Source organism: Bos javanicus, chromosome 3 (genome assembly GCF_032452875.1).
Source record: "Bos javanicus breed banteng chromosome 3, ARS-OSU_banteng_1.0, whole genome shotgun sequence".
Lineage (NCBI taxonomy): Eukaryota > Metazoa > Chordata > Mammalia > Artiodactyla > Bovidae > Bos > Bos javanicus.
The window spans coordinates 51,555,215-51,577,027 of record NC_083870.1 but is presented as its reverse complement, the minus strand read 5'-3'; the positions used below and the strand labels follow the sequence as shown (position 1 = coordinate 51,577,027).

General features: G+C 37.3%; 1 protein-coding gene, 2 non-coding genes and 1 pseudogene across 9 annotated transcripts in view; 3 read left to right on the top strand and 1 right to left on the bottom strand.

The window, feature by feature from the left end:
• The window catches only part of BTBD8 (BTB domain containing 8), a 94,014-nt gene extending 88,833 nt beyond the window's left edge, over positions 1-5,181 (top strand). For all 7 annotated transcript variants that reach the window (XM_061411227.1, XM_061411229.1, XM_061411228.1 and 4 more), the window contains 2 exons: positions 722-3,043; positions 4,321-5,181. In XM_061411227.1, coding sequence (XP_061267211.1) covers positions 722-3,043; positions 4,321-4,790 — 2,792 coding nt within the window. In that variant the 3' untranslated portion in view covers positions 4,791-5,181. The remainder of the gene's footprint in view (positions 1-721; positions 3,044-4,320) is intronic.
• A 405-nt stretch (positions 5,182-5,586) lies between these two features.
• TRNAE-UUC (transfer RNA glutamic acid (anticodon UUC)) lies at positions 5,587-5,658 on the top strand. Its single transcript has one exon. It is a non-coding gene; the product is annotated as a tRNA-Glu (tRNA).
• A 4,524-nt stretch (positions 5,659-10,182) lies between these two features.
• Positions 10,183-12,065, top strand: LOC133244285 (small ribosomal subunit protein uS10-like; annotated as a pseudogene).
• Positions 12,066-16,129: 4,064 nt separating this feature from the next.
• Positions 16,130-16,236, bottom strand: LOC133245420 (U6 spliceosomal RNA). The gene has a single exon (XR_009735684.1). It is a non-coding gene; the product is annotated as a U6 spliceosomal RNA (small nuclear RNA).
• Between the last annotated feature and the right edge of the window lie 5,577 nt (positions 16,237-21,813).

Sequence of the window (21,813 nt, the reverse complement as noted above, 5' to 3'; positions counted from 1 at the left end):
TAAAATGCTAAACACAGTTCTGATGTAGGTAATGAATTAATACTGAAAGTAAATTTTAAAATAAGCCAGAGAAAAATTGTTCATATTCTAATAACAGATAAAAATTAAACATTTAACAAGATTTGGTAATTCTGTTTGACAGTTTTAAATGCTCAAAATATCATCTCTAGAACTTCAACCATTATAAACAAGTGAATTCTCAAAATCAATCCTCTTTCCTTCCAGTAACCAGCTTTAGTTTCAACTGCAGATCTAAGTTGTTAACCCTAATGAGCTATAATAATAATGATCTGGTTATGAGAAATAAATTATTTTTTTACTGTTGGAAGAAAAAATTGCAACAATTTCAACATTTCTATTTTGTATTTAGTTTGCTTCTCCTTTTCAACTGTGTGGAACAGTCTATTTTCCGCCCCTAGAACTTCAAAGGGAAGACCCTTATTACTCTCTTGGCATAAGAAAACCAGATTTTTCTACCTGCATATATTTATGCAAATCCAATTCTGGCATAAGATTCAATGCTCTTTGCTTGAAGAAGAGAGAGCCTATTTTAATAATTTTACTTAAGATGCTGCAATAACTCCTAATTTGTAATTGTCCATTTGATCTTATGTTACCATTTCATCATGTTATCTTTTTGTTTCTTTTAAAGGATTTTAAAAACCATATTGAATTTCACTCACAAACTGGAAGATATATTTTTTTAATTTTCTTTTCTTAGGATCCCAAGGATCACCAAATTCAGTAAAATCTTCAGTCTCTTCAAGGCAATCTGATGAAAATGTGACAAAATTGGACCACAGTGTAACTACAGATAAACAGACGCCTAAGAGAAAAATTGTCAAGCAAGGACAAACAACTTTGCCTAAGATTGGTGCAAAAAAGGTCACAATGCCTAAAAACCCAAATCAACCCAAAAGAGGTGAAAATTTGAATAATAAAGACGCAAAACCGAAAACACTTCCTGAACAGGTTATACTGAAGACTCTGCCTTCTTCTCAGAGACCTTTAAAAAGTGAACCATCTGTTGTCCAAAAAAGTGTGTCTCTTGATGTGTGTGACAATAATAACAAAGGCAGTGTTTCTGAACAGAAGCCTTATGAACCTCTAACTAATCTCACAGCCAAAACCAGTGATGCAGAAGCATTTCAGTCACCATGCATACGCGACTCACAGAAGACACTGAACAATCAAGAAAAAGAGAAGTTGGTGTTAGAATGCCAAAATATTTCAAATCTGGATAAATTAATAAAACGTGAACTGGAATCAAAACAGATCTGTTCAGTTAAAAGTGAAACAAATGTTTCTGGCCACAAAAAAATAGATCACTGCACCACAGCTAAAATACCTTGTCATTCTGATGAGACTGATAATGTCGATCCAAAATTTTATAGTACCACTGCTCTAAAATCCATGATTTCAAATCCTAAAGAAAACTCTTTGAACTCTAATCCAGTTTGTGACTTAGACTCAGCACACATAGAACAACTCCATTCAGAATTAGATAGGAAGAAGCAAGTAGGGAGAAAAGATACAAACCAAAAATTAAGCATTAAATGTGTGAAAGATGTTTTACCTTGGGTTCCTGAAAAGACAAATGGTACCTTAAATTCTGGTCAAGATGACAGAAAATCTAAAATTCATGTAGAAGAACAGACAGTTCCTAGTCAGTTGTCTGATGACTCTGCCATGAATGAAGACAATCATGCTACAGTAGAGTCACATATTTCCTCCAAGTGTTTTTTGGAACAAATATCAGGGAAAAATTCTAAAGATACGGAAACAACAGAAACTTCAGAGAGCCACGAAACTCCAGAAGCACCATTCATGAGTCACTGGAATTTGAGTACCAATGTTCTGCATCAGAGAGAGAGTCCTGAATCAGACAGTGGCAGTGTCACAACATCCTCTGATGACATAAAGCCCAGATCTGAAGACTATGATGCTGGAGGGTCTCAGGATGATGATGGGTCAAATGACAGAGGGGTTTCTAAATGTGGCACTATGCTGTGCCATGATTTTCTTGGAAGGAGCAGCAGTGATACCAGTACTCCTGAAGAATTAAAAATATATGATAGCAACTTAAGAATTGAAGTGAAAATGAAAAAGCAAGGTAGTAGTGATCTTTTCCAAGTTAATTCAACAAGTGATGATGAGATTCCCAGGAAAAGGCCAGAAATTTGGTCTCGATCTACAATAGTTCATCCTAGGGAAAAAGAAAATATTCCACGAGGCAGTGTCCAGTTTGTACAGGAGGTAGATCAGGTTTCTTCCTCAGCAGATGAAACAGAAGATGAAAGGTCTGAAGCTGAAAATGTTGCAGAAAATTTCTCTACATCTAACCCAGCTCTTCAGCAGTTTCAGGGGATAATTAATCTAGCTTTTGAAGATGCAACTGAAAATGAAAGTCATGAGTTTCGTGTAACTAAGAGTTTTAAAAGGTCTGTTTTACTTTCCGTAGATGAATGTGAAGAGATAGGATCTGATGAAGGGGAGGTCCATGCTCTCTTTCAACCTTCTGTAGATTCTCTATCACCTTCTGATGTTTTTGATGGCATTTCTCATGAACATCATGGAAGGACCTGCTACTCCAGATACTCACATGGAAGTGAAGGTAGTGTTTTAGAATGCAGACAAAAGAAAAGCAATACTATATATAAAAACAAAAGCTTTCCCTTGGGTCTTAGTAGCGTTGACTCATCAAAAAAAGATAAACAGAGTGCTTCAGCCACAGAAAAAAAGGGTACAACAGATGTCCTGTCCAAAGGAGGCATACAGCTTCCTCCAGGAGATAAAGTATGTAGTGGAAGCAATGTGGATAATGACTTTGAGACACACAGCAAATTTTCAGATAGTGATATAAAATCTCAAGAAAGACCATGTCATTTGGAACTTCGTCAAAGAGAATCCAATTCCGACATACCAAAGAACAGCTTCACAAAGTCTCTGGACTCCTGTCGGAGTCAAGTTCTGCCTCAGGAAGGTCAAGTGAAAGAAAGCCATTCTACAGCTACCGAAAAAGCTAATATTGCTTTATCTGCAGGTAATGTACAGAAATAGACATGCTAAATTCATAAGAAAATGAGTTTATAGAATCTTAAAGTTGTCGGTAGCCCCTGAATGTTATATTTTAGTTAGGATAACTGCTTAAGCAACAGATTCAAATTTTAAATGAAAACTGGAATTTCTTAATAGAATGAAAATTAGCTAGTTGCTCTTAATTGTTCACTTAAAATCTTAGTGAAAAATTAACATCTAATAAAAATTTTGGTTGTTTATAGAGCTAACCTACTAAGAGATTTTGAGTAAAGAGAAAAACATAGTTTGCTATTATTTAGTTATTTATGTCTAATTTAACATAGGAATTCTTGACTCTTAGAAATTTTATTATACATTGGATATGATTTATGAACTATGCTAATATATATCTAAGAGGGCTGTGCAATAAGTATAGTAATATGTAACTAAAAACACTGAACTATTTAACTAGATTAATTATTAAAATTTATATGCATTTTACAGAGATTAAGACTTTCAGGATCACTATAATTCAGTTCTAAAATTTTCAAGTAAAAAGATAAATTTCTTTAAAGAGATTATATTTAGAGAAATGATAACATATGAAAAAAGCCCAGGCTTATTTCATATGTATAGATGGTTTCCTGTCTAATTGTTTTGTGTGTTTGTCTTCCTTATTATTGTAATTTGAACTATGACCCACATTTAAAATATGCAATAGTGGCTGATTGAGTAGCTATTGTATACCAGAATGAAGAAAAATACTTACCGATAGTCCCTGTTCAGCAAAATCACAAGAGCAGGGAGCTCTTAAAGTTGTACCTTTTTGTTTGTCCTTGCTTGCATCCTTCTTTGCATGTGCAATGTACAAGGAAGTCTTTAGATAAAATGTATTGATTCTCCCTTTGAAACTGACTTACCTTAAACATCACCATCAAATAACCATGTCCTTTTTTCTCTTTAAGTTTCTATTGTAGTGAATTAGATATATGTGTGCATTCTGTTTATGTTTAAATAATTTTTGTTTTCTGTATCACAAGCTTTTACATTAAATTATGGAGAATTATTGTTAGTTTCTTATGTTGATTTTCCTGTTAAACATTACCTTCAAGTTTTTTTTTTTAAACAGAGAAAAAGAAATGCCTCAAAAATCTTCTCAATTTTGTATAAATGTTATTTTTCCCATTCTGTGGGGGTTTTTTTGGACTATAACTGTTATATTGTGTTAATAGTTCTACAGAACTCTGAGGGGGTACCAACATGTGCAATTTTTACATTGTGTAGTATTATGAATTATTTCAGGAGACATAGATGGTTGTGACACAGTGGCACAAATCTACATGTATGACCATCGGCCTTCAAAAACCCTGTCTCCAATATATGAGATGGATGTAACAGAAGCATTTGAGCAGAAAATGGAATCAGAAACACAAGGTACAGACATGGATTTTGAAGATGAGCAACACTTTGCAAAACAAGACTGGACACTATTAAAGCAACTGCTCTCTGAACAGGACTCTAACTTAAATATCACAAATTCTGTTCCTGAAGACTTAAATTTAGCACAGTATCTAATTAATCAGACACTACTTTTAGCACGAGACAGCTCAAAACCTCAGGGTAAAGCACATGTAGACACTTTGAACAGATGGAGTGAACTAACATCTCCATTTGATGATTCCTCAGCAAGCATTACCATGGCTAGTTTTTCCTCTGAAGAATGTTCACCCCAAGGGGAATGGACAATTCTGGAACTGGAAACTCAGCATTAAGAGTGTTAACACTTCAGAAAATGTTAAAATATGCCGCCTCTTTATTTTTTGACGTTTATATTGTATCCAAATGATAACTGCATTAGCCAGATTTAGTCTATCCTTACTATTGAGGAGGTCTTTCCAATTTATTTGGTTTATTAATATGATATCATATGTAGAAAAAAGTGGTTTTTTTCCTAAAAATCTTGAGCATGTTTTCTATAATTATTGGAGAATTTAGAAGACCTATAAGGAAACCCTTGCTTTAGTTTTCCTTTCCTAACTGGTCAGTTACTTGTTTATCATTCAATAATTTAAAATGTGAATGCACAAGTAGAACAGTCCCTTTTTTCTCTGCATATGGTAACAATAATTTAACAATAAAAAAAACTTATCATGCTTGTGTCAATTTATGTAGAGTTAATCTGTGACGTTCAAACTCAGGTTGATGTGGTTAGGCTGATAGCTAGTATTACGAAAATCTTCACTTTTCCAGCCATTTAGATCCAGGAAATTGTTAAGTAAATGCATCTCAAATTTCATTGACATTTTTACTAAAACAAGAGAAGCAGAATTTCCTGTACCTCTTTTGGGGGATATATCCAGAGAAAGGCATCTGCTGTTATTCAAAAGAAGTAGGAAAACTGTCCATCAGTTTTATCTGTACAGTAATTCCTTTGGATGATGGGATATAATAGAATTGGCATCTCTCAAAGCTTTGAAACTGACTCATAATTTCTCTAAAATATATCAGAAGTAAAAAAATCTTTTGGTTTAGAATTCCTTTAGTAATTTAACAAAGTTTTGGGGGAATTCCCTGGTGGTCCAATGGTTAGGACTCCGTGCTTTCAATGCTGTGGCCCAGATTCAATCCCTGGTCAGGGAACTAAGATCCCATAAGCCAAGCAGTGCAGCCAAAAATGAAAATAAATTAATTCACAAAGTTTTCAACAAATGATAACAATAGAGATAATCTGTAACTATTGTGAATATCAACACCTATTAAATATACAATCATTTGGCATTCTTACACATTAGTTAATGTTAGCTACTAACCTGTTATACCATAAATTCGGTATGCTTTTTTTTAACTAGAAGCTCTGCAGGGGGCACTCATTCATTCAGTCAAGACACACATTTGTTCTAGGCTCTGAAGTGTGAAGATAAAGTTTGATTCATGCTCCTCAAAACTGAGTTCAGTTTCTAATGAGAGGAAACCATATAAAGTCAAAAACAGTATTATAAGAACTTTGTATCTTAAAAGCTGGATGGGAATTTAGAGGTTAGTTTAATCCCTTCAAATTCCCAAGGAGGATTCTGAAGCCCAGAGGAATTTTTAAAGTGCCCAAGGTCCCACACTGATTTGTGAGCCAGAATCCAATATTCCTTAATTTCAGTTTGATGTTATTTCTACTCCACAACATACTTCATTTGGTATATGATAGAGTCAGAAACAGCACAGATTCTCAAGACAGTGTGTTATTTTCTTTTTCTCCAAATGTGAAATTGTTATTTTAATAAACTACCTCAGAAGTTTACAAATTTATTACTGAAACTTCATTTCTTTCAGGTCATACATGCAAATAGATAGTAGGGAATGAGATTTGTATAGTATGACACCTTAGGTAATTTCAGGAGTATGCTTTCTTATCATGCGCTTTTATGAACAACATATCTACCAGTCTGTTTCCTGTGGGACTCTGGACTAGTTCTTTATCATTCAGGAAACATATATTGAAAAATAATTGCTGAAATTTACTTAGCACTTATTAGATGTTAGACACTATGCTTGTTGTCGTTCAGTCACTCAGTCCTGTCCAACTCTTTGTGATCCCATGGACTGCAGCATGCCAGGCTTCCCTGCCCCTCACTGTCTCCCAGAGTTTATGTCCATTGAGTCAGTGATGCCATCCAACCATCTCATCCTCTGTTGTCCCCTTCTACTCCTGCCTTCAATCTTTCCCAGCATCAGGGTCTTCTTCCAGTGAGTCAGCTGTTCGTATCAGGTGGCCAAAGTATTGGAGTTTCCCCTTCAGCATCAGTCCTTCCAATGAATATTCAGGACTGATTTCCTTTAGGATTGACTGGTTGGATCTCCTTTTAGTCCAAGGGACTCTCAAGAGTCTTCTCTAGCACCACAGTTCAAAAGCATCAGTTCTTCAGCACTCAACCTTTATAGTCCAACTCTCACATCCATACATGACTACTGGAAAAACCATAGCTTTGACTATACAGACCTTTATCAGCAAAGTGATGTCTCTGCTTTTTAATACACTGTCTAGGTTTGTCACAGCTTTTCTTCCAAGAAGCGTCTTTTAATTCCATGGCTGCAGTCACCGTCTGCAGTGATTTTGGAGCCCAAGAAAATAAAGTCTGTCACTATTTCCATTTTTTTCCCATCTATTTGCCATGAAGTGATGGGACCAGATGCGGTGATCTTAGTTTTTTGAATGTTGACCTTTAAACCAGCTTTTTCACTCTCCTCTTTCACCTTCATCAAGAGGCTCTTTAGTTCCTCTTCACTTTCTGCCATTAGGGTGGTGTCATCTGCATATCTGAGGTTATTGATATTTCTCCCAGCAATTTTGATTCCAACTTGAGCTTCAACCAGCCTGACACTGTACTAAATGCTTTAAATATGCATTAACATTTAATTCTCACAACAGTTCTATGAGATATGTGTTCTTACCTTTTTTTTTTTTTTTTTTCCAAAACGAGACACCTTGGGAAGGGGCACCTGGCCAGAGAGCAGCAGGGTAAGGGAACCCAGGAGAGCTGTTCTCTTCATCATTATTACACCTGAGGAAACTGATGTAGCATCCTTACCTGAGATGAGCTATCCCAGTGGAAGGAACTAAAAGATAATTAACACATTATACTGTCGTTTGGCGGATAACAATTGTGTATGGTCAGAGTTGTAAGAGCTCAGAGAGAAAAGCTATGAACAGATTGTCAGGAAGGAAAGATTAGAGAAAGCTTCTTAGGGCAAATAATATTCAGTGAATGACTTTATAGAATTTATTTAAAGAAAGGGCTTGATGGCTACAATCTTATTGGAAGTGTAGGTCAGGCAACCTGACTTGAAGATGCACTTTTATTGAAAGTACTTTGCTTTTTCTTAGATTGTGTGTTACAGTCAATAAAAATATTGAAATGTTTTAAAAAGATGCTTTTATCCATAGTTTACCTAAGACTCAAAAACTCCATACCCCCCCCAAAAATCTAACTTTAAAAAAATTTGAGTTCTTGGTACAGGACTGATAAAGATTGCCAAGAGAGAAGCAACCAAAACTCATATACTTTATGAGTATATGAGTTTGAAATGTCAAGGTGCACACTGAGACTAGTCCATTGGATTTGGACATGAGGACTTTATTCATAGTTTTTGTCAATTTTCTTTAAAGTAGTAGCAAGTACAGTATATACTCATATTGTGGGAATGCAATCTGGTACATTCTCATTCAAAAACTGACAGATATAACTAAACATATTCAAGAAAAACTAGTGCATACGCTCTAAATAAAAAGTACCTGTACTAAATGGTTTGCAGCAGTAATGAGGTATTGCCTCACACCAGTCAGAATAGCTGTTATCAAAAAGTGTACAAATAATAAATGCTGAAGAGGGTGTGGAGAAAAAGGATCTCTCATACACTGTTGGTGGGAATGTAAATTGGTGCAGCCACTATAGGAAACAGTATGGTGCTTTCTTAAAAAACTAAAAATAGACTATGGGAAACAGAATGGTGTTTCCTTTAAAAACTAAAAATAGGCTAATATACAAGGGAGGAAGAGTCCAGAGAGTAGAGTAGCAGGAGGATCGGGTTTGCGTTTTAGAATGATCACTGTGGAAGCAGTATTTAAGGCAAGGAGACTAGTGATGACTGTTAAAATAACCAAGGCTTCAACTAGGGCAATAGCTGTGGAGAGAGAAAGGAGTGGACATATCTGAGAGATTTAAGATGTGGGTTGGACTTTATTGATAGTTTTTGTCAATTTTCTTTAAAGTAGTAGCAAGTACAGAAACTAGACTACAGTGGGTTGAAGGGTGAACAGGAAGTAAAGAAGTAGAACTTATCTTTTCAAGGAGCCTAACTGAAAAAAAGACAGTGGTAGCTTGAAGTTACTGTTGTTTTTAAAAGTAATTTTAGCACTTTGAAAATAAGAGGTTGAGAATAATCAATGAATTGGGGGCAATCAAGGAACAGGCAGGAGGAGGTGGGATCAAGCACAAAGAATACTAACTGATGCAGGGCATTTCAAGGAACTTCAGGTGTTTAAATAAAGCACTGGACCCATGCGGGACAGCAGTGGAAGGCAAAGCTGGGAGAGTACAGGCAGGCCAAGACACGAGGAACCGGAAAGCCATGCCAAGGTCTGTGGGAAAGCCATTAGGCAAAGACATTAAATATTTCAATTTATTCTCAACGGCAGACATATAACTATTTTCTAAAGATTACTCTAGCTGCACGTGTGTGCGCTAAATTGCTTCAGTCGTGTCTGACTCTTTGTGACCCTGTCAGGGGTCTGTCCATGGGAATTTCCAGGCAAGAATACTAGAGTAGGTTTCCATGCTCTCCTCCAGGGCAACTTCCCCACGCAGGGAATGAACCGTTTTCTCCAGATTCTCCTGTACTGGCATACAGGTTCTTTACCACTAGTGCCACCTGCTTTGGAAAAATAGAGACGAGACTGCAGGAAGGAAGAGTCATGCTGGCTGTGCTTAGTCACTCAGTTGTGTCCGACTCTTTGCAACCCAGTGAACTGTAGCCCACCTGGCTCCTCTGTCTATGAGGATTGTCCAGGCAAGAGTACTGGAGTGGGTTACCATGCCCTCCTCCAGGGGAACCTCTCAACCCAGGAATTGAACCGGGGTTTCCTGTATTGCAGGTGGATTCTTTACCAGATGAAGCCCATTGGAATAATTAAGGAGAAAAAGAGGCCCAAACTAAGGAAAAAATGGCCAAGTTGGAAATAAGAGGATGGATTTAAGAGATAATTAGGAGGAATTTTGATAGAATGAACAAGTTCAGTTGAGTTCAGTTTGGTTCGGTCACTCAGTCGTGTCCAACTTTTTGCCACCCCATGGACCGCAGTATGCCAGGCCTCCCTGTCCATTACCAACTCCCGGAATTTACTCAAACTCATGTCCGTACAATGAACAAGAAGTGGTTACAGATTGAGTGTGAAGACCTGCAAGAGGGGATGAAGGGGACCCCTTTTCATATCCCAGATTTTGAATAGGTAAAAAACGGAAGGCTGATGGTTTGTAGTTGGAAAAAAGATAATTTTCAACTTGAATACATCTTATTGGAATGCAGTTGAGATAACCAAGGTATGCAATATGTCTCTCAAAATTCAGAAACCTAACAAACTAGTGGTTACCAGGGGGGGAGAGGGGAGTGGGGAGGGGCAAGATAGGAGTAGAACATTAAAAAGTACAAGCTATTATGTATAAAATAAGCTATTATGTATAAAATAAGCTACAAGAGCTCTTTGAGGAAATTACAGTCGCTGCTGCCACAGTGTCCCAAGGCCACCGGCTCCTGCTCCTGACTCACCGCTGTTCGGGCAGCCATGGCTCTTACAGATACTTGCAAGACTCCTGTGGACCCAGAGGTGGCTGTTCACCAGATTAGGATCTGCCTTACCAGCTGCAACTATGAAGCCTCTGGAGAAGGTATGTGCTGACCTGATCAGAGGCCTGAAGAAAAGAATCTCAAAAGTGAAGGGATGTGTTCAGATGCCTACCAAGACCCTGAGAATAGCTACAAGGAAAATCCCTTGTAGTGAAGGTTCTAAGACCTCGAGATCATTTCCAGATGAGGATCCACAAGTGACTCATTGACTTGCACAGTCCTTCCAAGGTTGTCAAACAGATAACTTCCATCAGTACTGGATCAGAAATGGAGGCTGAAGTCACCATTGCAAATGCTTAAATCAACATTTTTAATAAATGAATAATCAGTTGTTATCCATAATCTACAAGGATACACTATACAGCATGGGAATATAGCCAATATTCTATAATGACTATAAATGGAGTATAATCTTTAAAAATTGTTAATCACTATATTGTACACCTGTAACCTACATAATATTGTACATCAACTATGAAAAGTGAAAGTGAAAGTTGTTCAGTCATGTCTGACTCTTTGCAACCCCATGGCCTATACACTCCATGGGATTCTCTAGGCCAGAATACTGGAATGGGTAGCCTGTCCCTTCTCCAGAGGATCTTCCCAACCCAGGGATCAAACTCAAGTCTCCCTCATTGCAGGCGGATTCTTTACCAGCTGAGTCACAAGGGAAGCCCATACATCAACTACACTTCAATAAAAAGAAGAAAAATAAAACATGTAACATATGATACTTTAATATAATCTTGCAGTAAGAAAGCACATGAAACCCAGAAAAACACATAGAACTCCAAAACAGAAAACATAAAATATGGGGTCTTTCCTTGTGGTCCAGTGGCTAAGACTGAGTTTCCAATGCAGAGGGTCTGGGTTCAAAGCCTGGTCAGGGAACTAGATCCTACAGGCCAAGACTAAAGATCCTGCATATAGATCTCTCATGCTCCCAGCACAGCCAAATAAATAAGATATAAGATTGTTCATTTGGTTATTTAAACTTTAGAACTAATATATGTCCCAGTATCACAAACAGAATGAAGGGGCAAAAGATAAAATGAGGGGTAATTTTTTCTTTTTAAGAAAAGTTAAAGGGCAAATAGTTGGTAAATGATCAAAAGATGTTTAACGAGACTCAAAGAAACATCAGAAAAAGAACCATAAAAGTTTTTGAAAATAACTGTAGATTAATAAGTAATGAATTTGATAATTGAGACTATAATTACTGACTACCCACTAAACATTTTAATTACTTAGGAACTATAAATGAAAACTAGACACTTAGGCAACATAAAAAATTATTGGAGTTAATTATATTTAACTGAGCAATTGAAATATATTAAAGTAGAAAAACAATTCCAAGTATTATTATAGTATACAAGTTTACATTATTGGTCAAATCAGATACCTTGCTTGCAATTCAATTTCACTTCTAATTTTGAAAATCAAGCTAAAATTCTGGGCAGATTACATTAAAATCAATCCAAGAACAGTGTGTGGGGTGTATTTTTCATTGTCAATGAGACAAGAAGATCTACTAAGGAGGAAATGAAAGCATTTTGGGCTGTTGTGTGTGGCACAAATACCTGAGTCAGTTTGTATTACCACACAGATCTACTTACAGCATATCAGTTTCGAACAGCTATTACTGCCATCACGGATTTAACACCCGTATTTACTGCTTTTAAATATTTTTTAGAAACAAATAAATTATAAGATCCTTGTTCAACTCCTTTTGCCATAATTTTTTTTCTTAAAAATTACTGGTCAATTTAAACTTTATTTAGACATAATGTTGACTTAACAACTTAGAAACAATAATTCAGTCAGTAGACCCTAAAGTTAGTAATACTACTGCTAACTGAAGAAAGATATTACATAGGTAAGAATTCTTAGGGGAAAAACATGAGTTTTCTCAAATGCTTTTTTTGGAAAAATATGACTAGATACCTGACTCATCTGTGGGAGTGATGTTTCATTTGTGTATGAAAATATAAGTCATCTCATTATCATGTTTCAGTCCCCTTTATTTTAGTCACCAATAATATGACTGTGTCTTTATCAATTTTTATTGACTATTTACCCTAAGTGAAAAGTTGAAGTATATATAGTTTCTTTCTTTAAGTAATTTGTATCCTAAAAACTTCATAAAGAAAAAAAGTAGGAAAGCAAATTAGGAATATTTACAAGAGATGTGACAAAGATTTATCTTCTTAATATATATATATATACAACTCATTTATCAATCAGAAGAATGCTAACAGCCCAATAGAAAGCTAGGTTAAAAGTATAAAAAAATTAAGAAAAGAAGAAATAGATGGTCAATAAAAATACAGGGATGATATAATATATTCAGTTCAGTTACTCAGTCATGTCTGACTTTGTGACCCCATGAATCGCAGCACGCCAGGCCTCCCTGTCCATCACCAACTCCCGGAGTTCAACCAAACTCATGTGCATCGAATCGGTGATGCCATCCAGCCATCTCATCCTCTGTCGTCCCCTTCTCCTCCTGCCCCCAATCCCTCCCAGCATCAGGGTCTTTTCCAATGAGTCGACTCTTTGCATGCGGTGGCCAAAGTATTGGAGTTTCAGCCTCAGCATCAGTCCTTCCAATAAACACCCAGGACTGGTCTTTAGGATGGACTGGTTGGATCTCCTTGCAGTCCAGGGGACTCTCAAGAGTCTTCTCCAACACCACAGTTCAAAAGCATCAATTCTTCGGAGCTCAGGTTTCTTCACAGTCCAACTCTCACATCCATACATGACCACTGGAAAAACTATAGCCTTGACTAGACAGACCTTTGTTGGCAAAGTAATATCTCTGCTTTTTAATAGGCTATCTAGGCTGGTCATAACTTTCCTTCCAAGGAATTACATACTAGTTAGTTCAGTTAAGTTCAGCTCAGTCATGTCCGGCTCTTTGTGACCTGCAGCATGCCAGGCTTCCCTGTCCATCACCAACTCCTGGAGCTTGCTCAAACTCATGTCCATCGAGTCAGTGATGCCATCCAACCATCTCATTGTCTGTCATCCCCTTCTCCTCCTGCCTTCAATCTTTCCCAGCATCAGGTCTTTTCCAATGAGTCAGTTCTTCGCATCAGGTGACCAAAATGCTGGAGTTTCAGCTTCAACATCAGTCCTTCCAATGAATATTCAGGACTGATTTCCTTTAGGATTGACTGGTTGGATCTCCTTGCAGTCCAAGGGACTCTCAAGAATCTTCTCCAACATCACAGTTCAAAACCATCAATTCTTTGACACAGTTTTCTTTATAGTCCAACTCTAATGTCCATACATGAGTACTGGAAAAACCATAGCTTTGACTAAACGGACCTTTGTTGGCAAAGTAATGTCTCTGCTTTTTAATATGCTGTCTAGGTTAGTCATAACTTTTCTTCCAAGGAGCAAACGTCTTTTAATTTCATGGCTGCACTCACCATCTGCAGTGATTTTGGAGCCCCCAAAAATAAAGTCTGTCACTATTTCCACTGTTTCCACATCTATTTGCATGAAGTGATGGGACCAGAAGCCATTATTTTAGTTTTCTGAATGTTGAGCTTTAAGCCAACTTTTTCATTCTCCTCTTTCATTTTCATCAAGAGCCTCTGTAGTTCTTCACTTTCTGCCATAAGGGTGGTGTCATCTGCATATCTGAGGTTATTGATATTTCTCCTGGCAATCTTGATTCCAGCTTGTGCTTCATCCAACCCAGCATTTCTCATGATGTACTCTGCATATAAGTTAAATAAGCATGGTGACAATATACAGCCTTTCCCAATTTGGAAGCAGTCTGTTGTTCCATGTCCAGTTCTAACTGTTGCTTCCTGATCTGCATACAGATTTCTCAAGAGGCAGGTCAGGTGGTCTGGTATTCCCATCTCTTTCAGAATTTTCCAGTTTGTTGTGATCCACATAGTCAAAAGCTTTGGCATAGTCAATAAAGAAAAAGTAGATGTTTTTCTGGAATTCTCTTGCTTTTTAAATGATCCAGCAGGTGTTGGCAGTTTGATCTCTGAGTCCTCTGCCTTCTCTAAATCCATCTTGAACATCTGGAAGTTCACTGTTCACATACTGTTGAAGCCTGACTTGGAGAATTTTGAACATTACTTTGCAAGCGTGTGAGATGAGTGCAATTGTGCAGTAGTTTGAGCATTCTTAGGCATTGCCGTTCTTTGAGATTGAAATGAAAACTGATCTTTTCCAGTGTGTGACCACTGCTGAGTTTCCCAAATGTGCTGGCATATTGAGTGCAGCCCTTTCACAGCATCTTTTAGGATTTGAAATAGCTCAACTGGAATTCTATCACCTCCACTAGCTTTGTTAGTAGTGATGCTTCCTAAGGCCCACTTGAGTTCCCATTCCCCGATGTCTGGCTCTAGGTGAGTGATCACACCATCGTGATTATCTGGGTCATGAAGATCTTTTTTGTATAGTTCTTCTGTGCATTCTTGCCACTGCTCCTTAATATCTTCTGCTTCTGTTAGGTCCATACCATTTCTGTCCTTTATTGTGCCCATCTTTGCATGAAATAATACTAGTTAGTATAGAGGTATAAAAAATACATTCATCTATTTAATTGTAAAGATGAAATTATGAAACCTAATGTCTAGAGTACAGTGAGATTGGCACTGAATTCATACATGTTTGTGTAAGTATAACTTAGTGCAAACTTTCTGGAAAGCATTTTGGCAACTGGAATAGTGTCTTAAAAAACTTCATAATTGTAGAATCAGTATCTCACTTTGAGAAATGTAATGAATAATCAGAAATGGTTAAAAATAAGTACATACATGTATGTATGTATGTATAATATTTTAAAGTCCTTAAACATAGTAATGAATAAGTTATTTTGACATGTTGGGATACTAAGCTACTTTATTAAGTGTCATGTTCAATAAGAATATTTGATTTGGGGAATGCTCACAATAAATGAAGAGGTTAGATATTAATATGTATGTATATGTAGTATAAAATACCACATACACATAGTATATACTAGTATATAGTATATATATAGTATAAAATGTGTATGTAGTATAAAATATTTATGAAAACACTGCTGTGATAGTCTTAAGTATCAATCTGGTTGGGATCTGGTACCCAGTTATTTAATCAAACACTAATTTAGGTGTTGCTGTGAAGGTATTTTATAGGTGTATATAATCTCTACAACCACTTGGCATTAAGTAGATATTATCTTCAGTAATGTGAGTAGACCTCACCAATCAGTTTAAGGACTTAGGAACACAAACTGAGATTTCCTGAAGAAGAAGTTCTGTGTTAAGACTGAAACATCAACTCCTACCTAAATTTCCATCAGGCCCTACAAATTTTAGACTTGCCAGCCCCCGTAATCCTGTGTACCAATTCCTTAAAATAAATCTCTTTGATATATGTGTCCTATTGGTTCTGTTTCTCTGCACAGTCCTGACCAGTTTAACTGAAAATATCCTATCCTACATTCTAGTTTTCTTTTCCTTCCCAACAGAATCCTGAATTTTATAGCTGGGCACTTGGCTACTCAGAATGAAGATTAGATTTCCCTGAACCATGTGACAAGGTTCTGACCAATGAGGTATAAATAAAAGTGTTGAGTGATACGTCCTGAAGATCTCTCTAAAGGATGGGCAGTCCTTCTCTTCTTTCCCTGAAGATTTCCCTAAAGTAGATGGGCATTCCTTCTCTTCCTTTCCAGAGCACAAACAAATTCTTTTTCTTTTCTAAAAATATGGAATGCTTCATGAATTTGCATGTTATTCTTGTGCAGGGGCCATGCTACCTTCTCTGTTTCATTCCAACTTAGTTCATGTGCAGCCCAAGCAGGGCTTCCCAGATGATGCTAGTGGTAAAGAACCCTCCTGCCAAAGCAGTTGTTGTTAAGAGACACAAGTTCAATCCCTGGGTTGAGAGTATTCCCTAGAGGAGGGCATGGCAACCCATCCCAGTATTCTTGCCTAGAGAATCCAATGAGAGAAAAGCCTATGCTATGCTAAGTCACTTCAGTGACAGGCTCCCCTGTCCCTGGGATTCTCCAGGCAAGAACACTGGAGTGGGGTGCCATTTCCTTCTTCAATGCATGAAAGTGAAAAGTGAAAGTGAAGTGGCTCAGTCGTGTCCGACTCTTAGCGACCCCATGGACTGCAGCCTTCCAGGCTCCTGCGTTCATGGGATTTTCCAGGCAAGAGTACTGGAGTGAGGTGCCATTGCCTTCTTGGCAGGCTACAATCTATAGGGTCACGAAGAGTCAGACACAACTGAAGCAACTTGGCATGCAAGCGCACAGCCCAGTCAAACATGCACAGATGTGTTCTATCAGCCCTCTTTTGTACTCGGAGAATGAGGGCCACACCCTAGAGATGGCAGAGTTTTAACCCAGGTATATGAATACCTCGTGAAACCACTATAGTAACCCTGGACTACCTATCTCAAGATTGCTATCACATAAAGGAAGAGAACTATGTATGTCAAACAGTATTTCTAACTACTGTTCATTTGAATTTTCTCTTCCATGCAGGCAAACACAAACCTAATTGATGTACTACATATGAATACATAACTAAAAGAAATATGTTAACACATTGGTTGTAGTTAAACACATTGGTTGTAGGATTTCGGGATTTGTTGCTGATTTTTATATTTACTCTTCTTTCTGTTTTTTACATTAAATATATATTAATTACTCAAATAATAAATTTTCACTAAAAATACTGAAAAAAATAGGAATTATCTTTCCTAACAATTTTTGTAATGATTGTAGATATTGTGAGTGAAACATAAAAAATGGATCTCATTGTGTCTTTATTTTTTTTTTTTTGTATTCCCAAATTGTCATTTTATTTTTTTTAATTTAAATTTATTTATTTTAATTAGAGGCTAATTACTTTACAATATTGTATTGGTTTTGCCATACATCAACATGAATCCACCATGGGTGTACACGTGTTCCCAATCCTGAACCCCCCTCCCGCCTCCCTCCCCATACCATCCCTCTGGGTCATCCCAGTGCACCAGCCCCAAGCTTCCTGTAGCCTGCATTGAACCTGGACTGGCGATTTGTTTCTTATATGATATTATACATGTTTCAATGCCCTTCTCCCAAATAATACCCCCCCTCCCTCTCCCACAGAGTCCAAAAGACTGTTCTATACATCTGTGTCTCTTTTGCTGTCTCGCATACAGGGTTATCATTACCATCTTTCTAAATTCCATATATATGCGTTAGTATACTGTATTGGTGTTTTTCTTTCTGGCTTACTTCACTCTGTATAATCGGCTCCAGTTTCATCCACCTCATTAGAACTGATTCAAATGTATTCTTTTTAATGGCTGAGTAATACTCCATTGTGTATATGTACCACGGCTTTCTTATCCATTCATCTGTTGATGGACATCTAGGTTGCTTCCATGTCCTGTCTATTATGAACAGTGCTGCGATGAACATTGGGGTACATGTGTCTCTTTCAATTCTGTTTTCCTCAGTGTGTATGGTGAGCAGTGGGATTGCTGGATCATAAGACAGTTCTATTTCCAGTTTTTTAAGGAATCTCCACACTGTTCTCCACAGTGGCTGTACTAGTTTGCATTCCCACCAACAGTGTGAGAGGATTCCCTTTTCTCCACACCCTCTCCAGCATTTATTGCTTGTAGACTTTTGGATCGCAGCCATTCTGACTGGCGTGAAATGGTACTTCATTGTGGTTTTGATTTGCATTTCTCTGATAATGAGTGATGTTGAGCATCTTTTCATGTGTTTGTTAGCCATCTGTATGTCTTCTTTGGAGAAATGTCTATTTAGTTCTTTGGCCAATTTTTGATTGCATCTTTTATTTTTCTGGAATTGAGCTGCAGGAGTTGCTTGTATATTTTTGAGATTAGTTGTTTGTCAGTTGCTTCATTTGCTATTCTCTCCCATTCTGAAGGTTGTCTTTTCACCTTGTTTATAGTTTCCTTTGTTGTGCAGAAGCTTTTCATTTTAATTAGATCCCATTTGTTTATTTTTGCTTTTATTTCCAATATTCTGGGAGGTGGGTCATAGAGGATCCTGCTGTGATTTATGTCAGAGAGTGTCTTGCCTATGTTCTCTTCTAAGAGTTTTATAGTTTCTGGTCTTATGTTTAGATCTACCAAAATTTTAGAGAAGAGCTACCTATCCTACTCAAACTCTTCCAGAAAATGCAGAGGAAGGTAAACTTCCAAACTCATTCTATGAGGCCACCATCACCCTAATACCAAAACCTGACAAAGATCCCACAAAAAAAGAAAACTACAGGCCAGTATCACTGATGAACATAGATGCAAAAATCCTTAACAAAATTTTAGCAATCAGAATCCAACAACACATTAAAAAGATCATACACCATGACCAAGTGGGCTTTATCCCAGGGATGCAAGGATTCTTCAATATCTGCAAATCAATCAATGTAATACACCACATTAACAAATCAAAAAATAAAAGCCATATGATTATCTCAATAGATGCAGAGAAAGCCTTTGACAAAACATACCTCAACATAATAAAAGCTATATATGACAAACCCACAGCAAACATTATCCTCAATGGTGAAAAATTGAAAGCATTTCCCCTAAAGTCAGGAACAAGACAAGGGTGCCCACTTTTACCACTACTATTCAACATAGTTTTGGAAGTTTTGGCCACAGAAATCAGAGCAGAAAAAGAAATAAAATGAATCCAAATTGGAAAAGAAGAAGTAAAACTCTCACTGTTTGCAGATGACATGATCTTCTACATAGAAAACCCTAAAGACTCCACCAGAAAATTACTAGAGCTAATCAATGGATATAGTAAAGTTGCAGGATATAAAATCAACACACAGAAATCCCTATACACTAATAATGAGAAAATAGAGAAATTAAGGAAACAATCCCATTCACCATTGCAACAAAATGAATAAAATACTTAGGAATATATCTACCTAAAGAAACTAAAGACCTATATATGCTGCTAAGTCACTTCAGTCATGTCCGACTCTGTGCGACCCCATAGACGGCAACCCACCAGGCTCCCCCGTCCCTGGGATTCTCCAGGCAAGAACACTGGAGTGGGTTGCCATTTCCTTCTCCAATGCATGAAAGTGAAAAGTGAAAGTGAAGTGGCTCAGTCGTGTCCGACTCTTAGCGACCCCATGGACTGTGGCCCACCAGGCTCCCCTGTCCCTGGAATTCTCTAGGCAAGAACACTGGAGTGGGTTGCCATTTCCTTCTCTGATGCATGAAAGTGAAAAGTGAAAGGGAAGTCGCTCAGTCGTGTCCGACTCTTCGTGACCCCATGGACTGGGGCCTACTAGGCTCCTCTGTCCATGGGATTTTCCAGGCAAGAGTACTGGAGTGGGGTGCCATTGTCTTCTCCTAAATCAAAGAGGACACTAATAGATGGAGAAATATACCATGTTCATGGATTGGAAGAATCAATATAGTGAAAATGAGTATACTACCCAAAGCAATCTATAGAGTCAATTCAATTCATTGTCTTTAAAAGATAGATGATAGTCTTTAATACTATCATTAAAATTTTATGCATTCAAAACAAGTCAAATGAGTTTAAAAGCTTAGAATTAGGAAAAGAACCCATTCATTTCAGTTATTTTCATCAAAGTTATGTATGCATTTGAAGATTGAAATAGTTCTGCAAATTTTAGTAAAAAACAATCAGTCCCCTGCTCTCCTCCACCTTCCCAAATCCCACTTCCTATAGCAACCACTTTCAATTGTGTGTGTCTTAGTCACTCAGTCATGTCCCAATTCTTTGCGACCCCATGGACTGTAGCCTGCCAGGTCCCTCTGTCCATGGGATTCTCCAGCAAGAATACTGGAGTGGGTTGCCATTTCCTTCTCCAGGGGATTTTCCTGACCCAGGGATCAAACCTGGGTCTCCTGCATTGCAGCCAGATTCCTTACCATCTGAGCCACCAGGGAAGGTAAGCTATTACTTGTTTGCTTCTGTTTTCACAAATAACATGAACCACCCCCACCCTACCCCACCGCCACTATGACAGAATTGTTATGTTACAAATTGACTTTAAAATTTCAGGTATTATTTATTGTCTCACTCCAGAAAATGAGAATTTGGTTCTCATTTACCCACACCTATTACCCAACATAGTGGAATAGTAATTTTAATTGTATCAGAATGTATAACTTACATTATTATAATTATGAAAAAAACTACTTACTGCTAAGTAAGTTAGCAGTAAAGAAAGTAATATTATTACTTTCCCTTCCATTTGGCTTTTTTTTTTTTCCCCTCTGGAGTTTTAACTGTTGCTCTTGTTGAGAAGTCTGATACTATTCTAGTTCTTGATTCTTTATAAGTAGTCTGGAGAAGTTTAGGATTCTCTCTTTGTTCTCAGTGTTGCAGAATAGTATGTTCCTGTGCTCGATGTGGGTATATATTCATCTGTTGTCCTAAGCATTTGGTGAGCCTTTTCACTTTGGAAACACATCCTTCAGTTCTAGAAATATTTTCTAAATTAGTTGACACTTTCTTCCTCCTCTGTTTTTTCTGTTCTGTGTTTTGGGAACTTTTAGACATGAGAACATTAAATACCTTTTTCTTCATATTAATCTCTCCAAGTTTGTGCTTTACTTCTTGAGGTATTTCCTTGTTTATCTCCCAGTCCTTCCATTCAACTTTTAATTTTTCATTATTGCTATAATACTATATTTTTTATTTTGTTCTTTGAAATTTCTCTTCCTAATAGTATTTTGTTCTGAATCTTTGGATGTAACATTTTCCCTACCTATCTGAAGATATAAATTATCTTTTTACTAGAATATAATTTCTTTACAATGTTGTGCTAGTTTCTGCTATACAATGAAGTGAATCAACTTATATGTATACATATATCCCCTCCCTCTTGACACCCCTGCCCCCGATTCCACCCATCTAGGTCATCACAGAGCCCCAAGCTGAGTTTCCTGTGCTTATTAGCATGTCCCCACTAGCTATCTGTTTTACACAAGGTAGTGTATATATGTCAATGCTAGTCTCTAAATTCGTTCCACCCTCCTGTTCCCCCACTGTGTCCATATGTCCATTCTCTATGTCTGCATCTCTATTACTCTCTGCACAATGAGTTTCTCCAAATTTTCTTTTTTCTATATATCTGTTTCAGTCTCTATTTTTCACATTAGAGAAGTTCCTAGGCTGTTTGCTCGTACTTTAGGGACTCAGAAGCTTTTCTGAAAACTATGTGTGAGTGAGTGGGGTTGCTGCTGACAGCAGGCCTCTCTGTAGGGTCAGTGATGGGGCTCAATTGTTGTGAAACACCAATGTCTGCATCTTGAGGTCTTTTCACCCAACCTGGTTCAACTCCTCATAGAGCAATTTTCCTATCTCCTGCCTGGAGGAAATGACTTTTGATATGAATATTCTAGGATGTGACTATA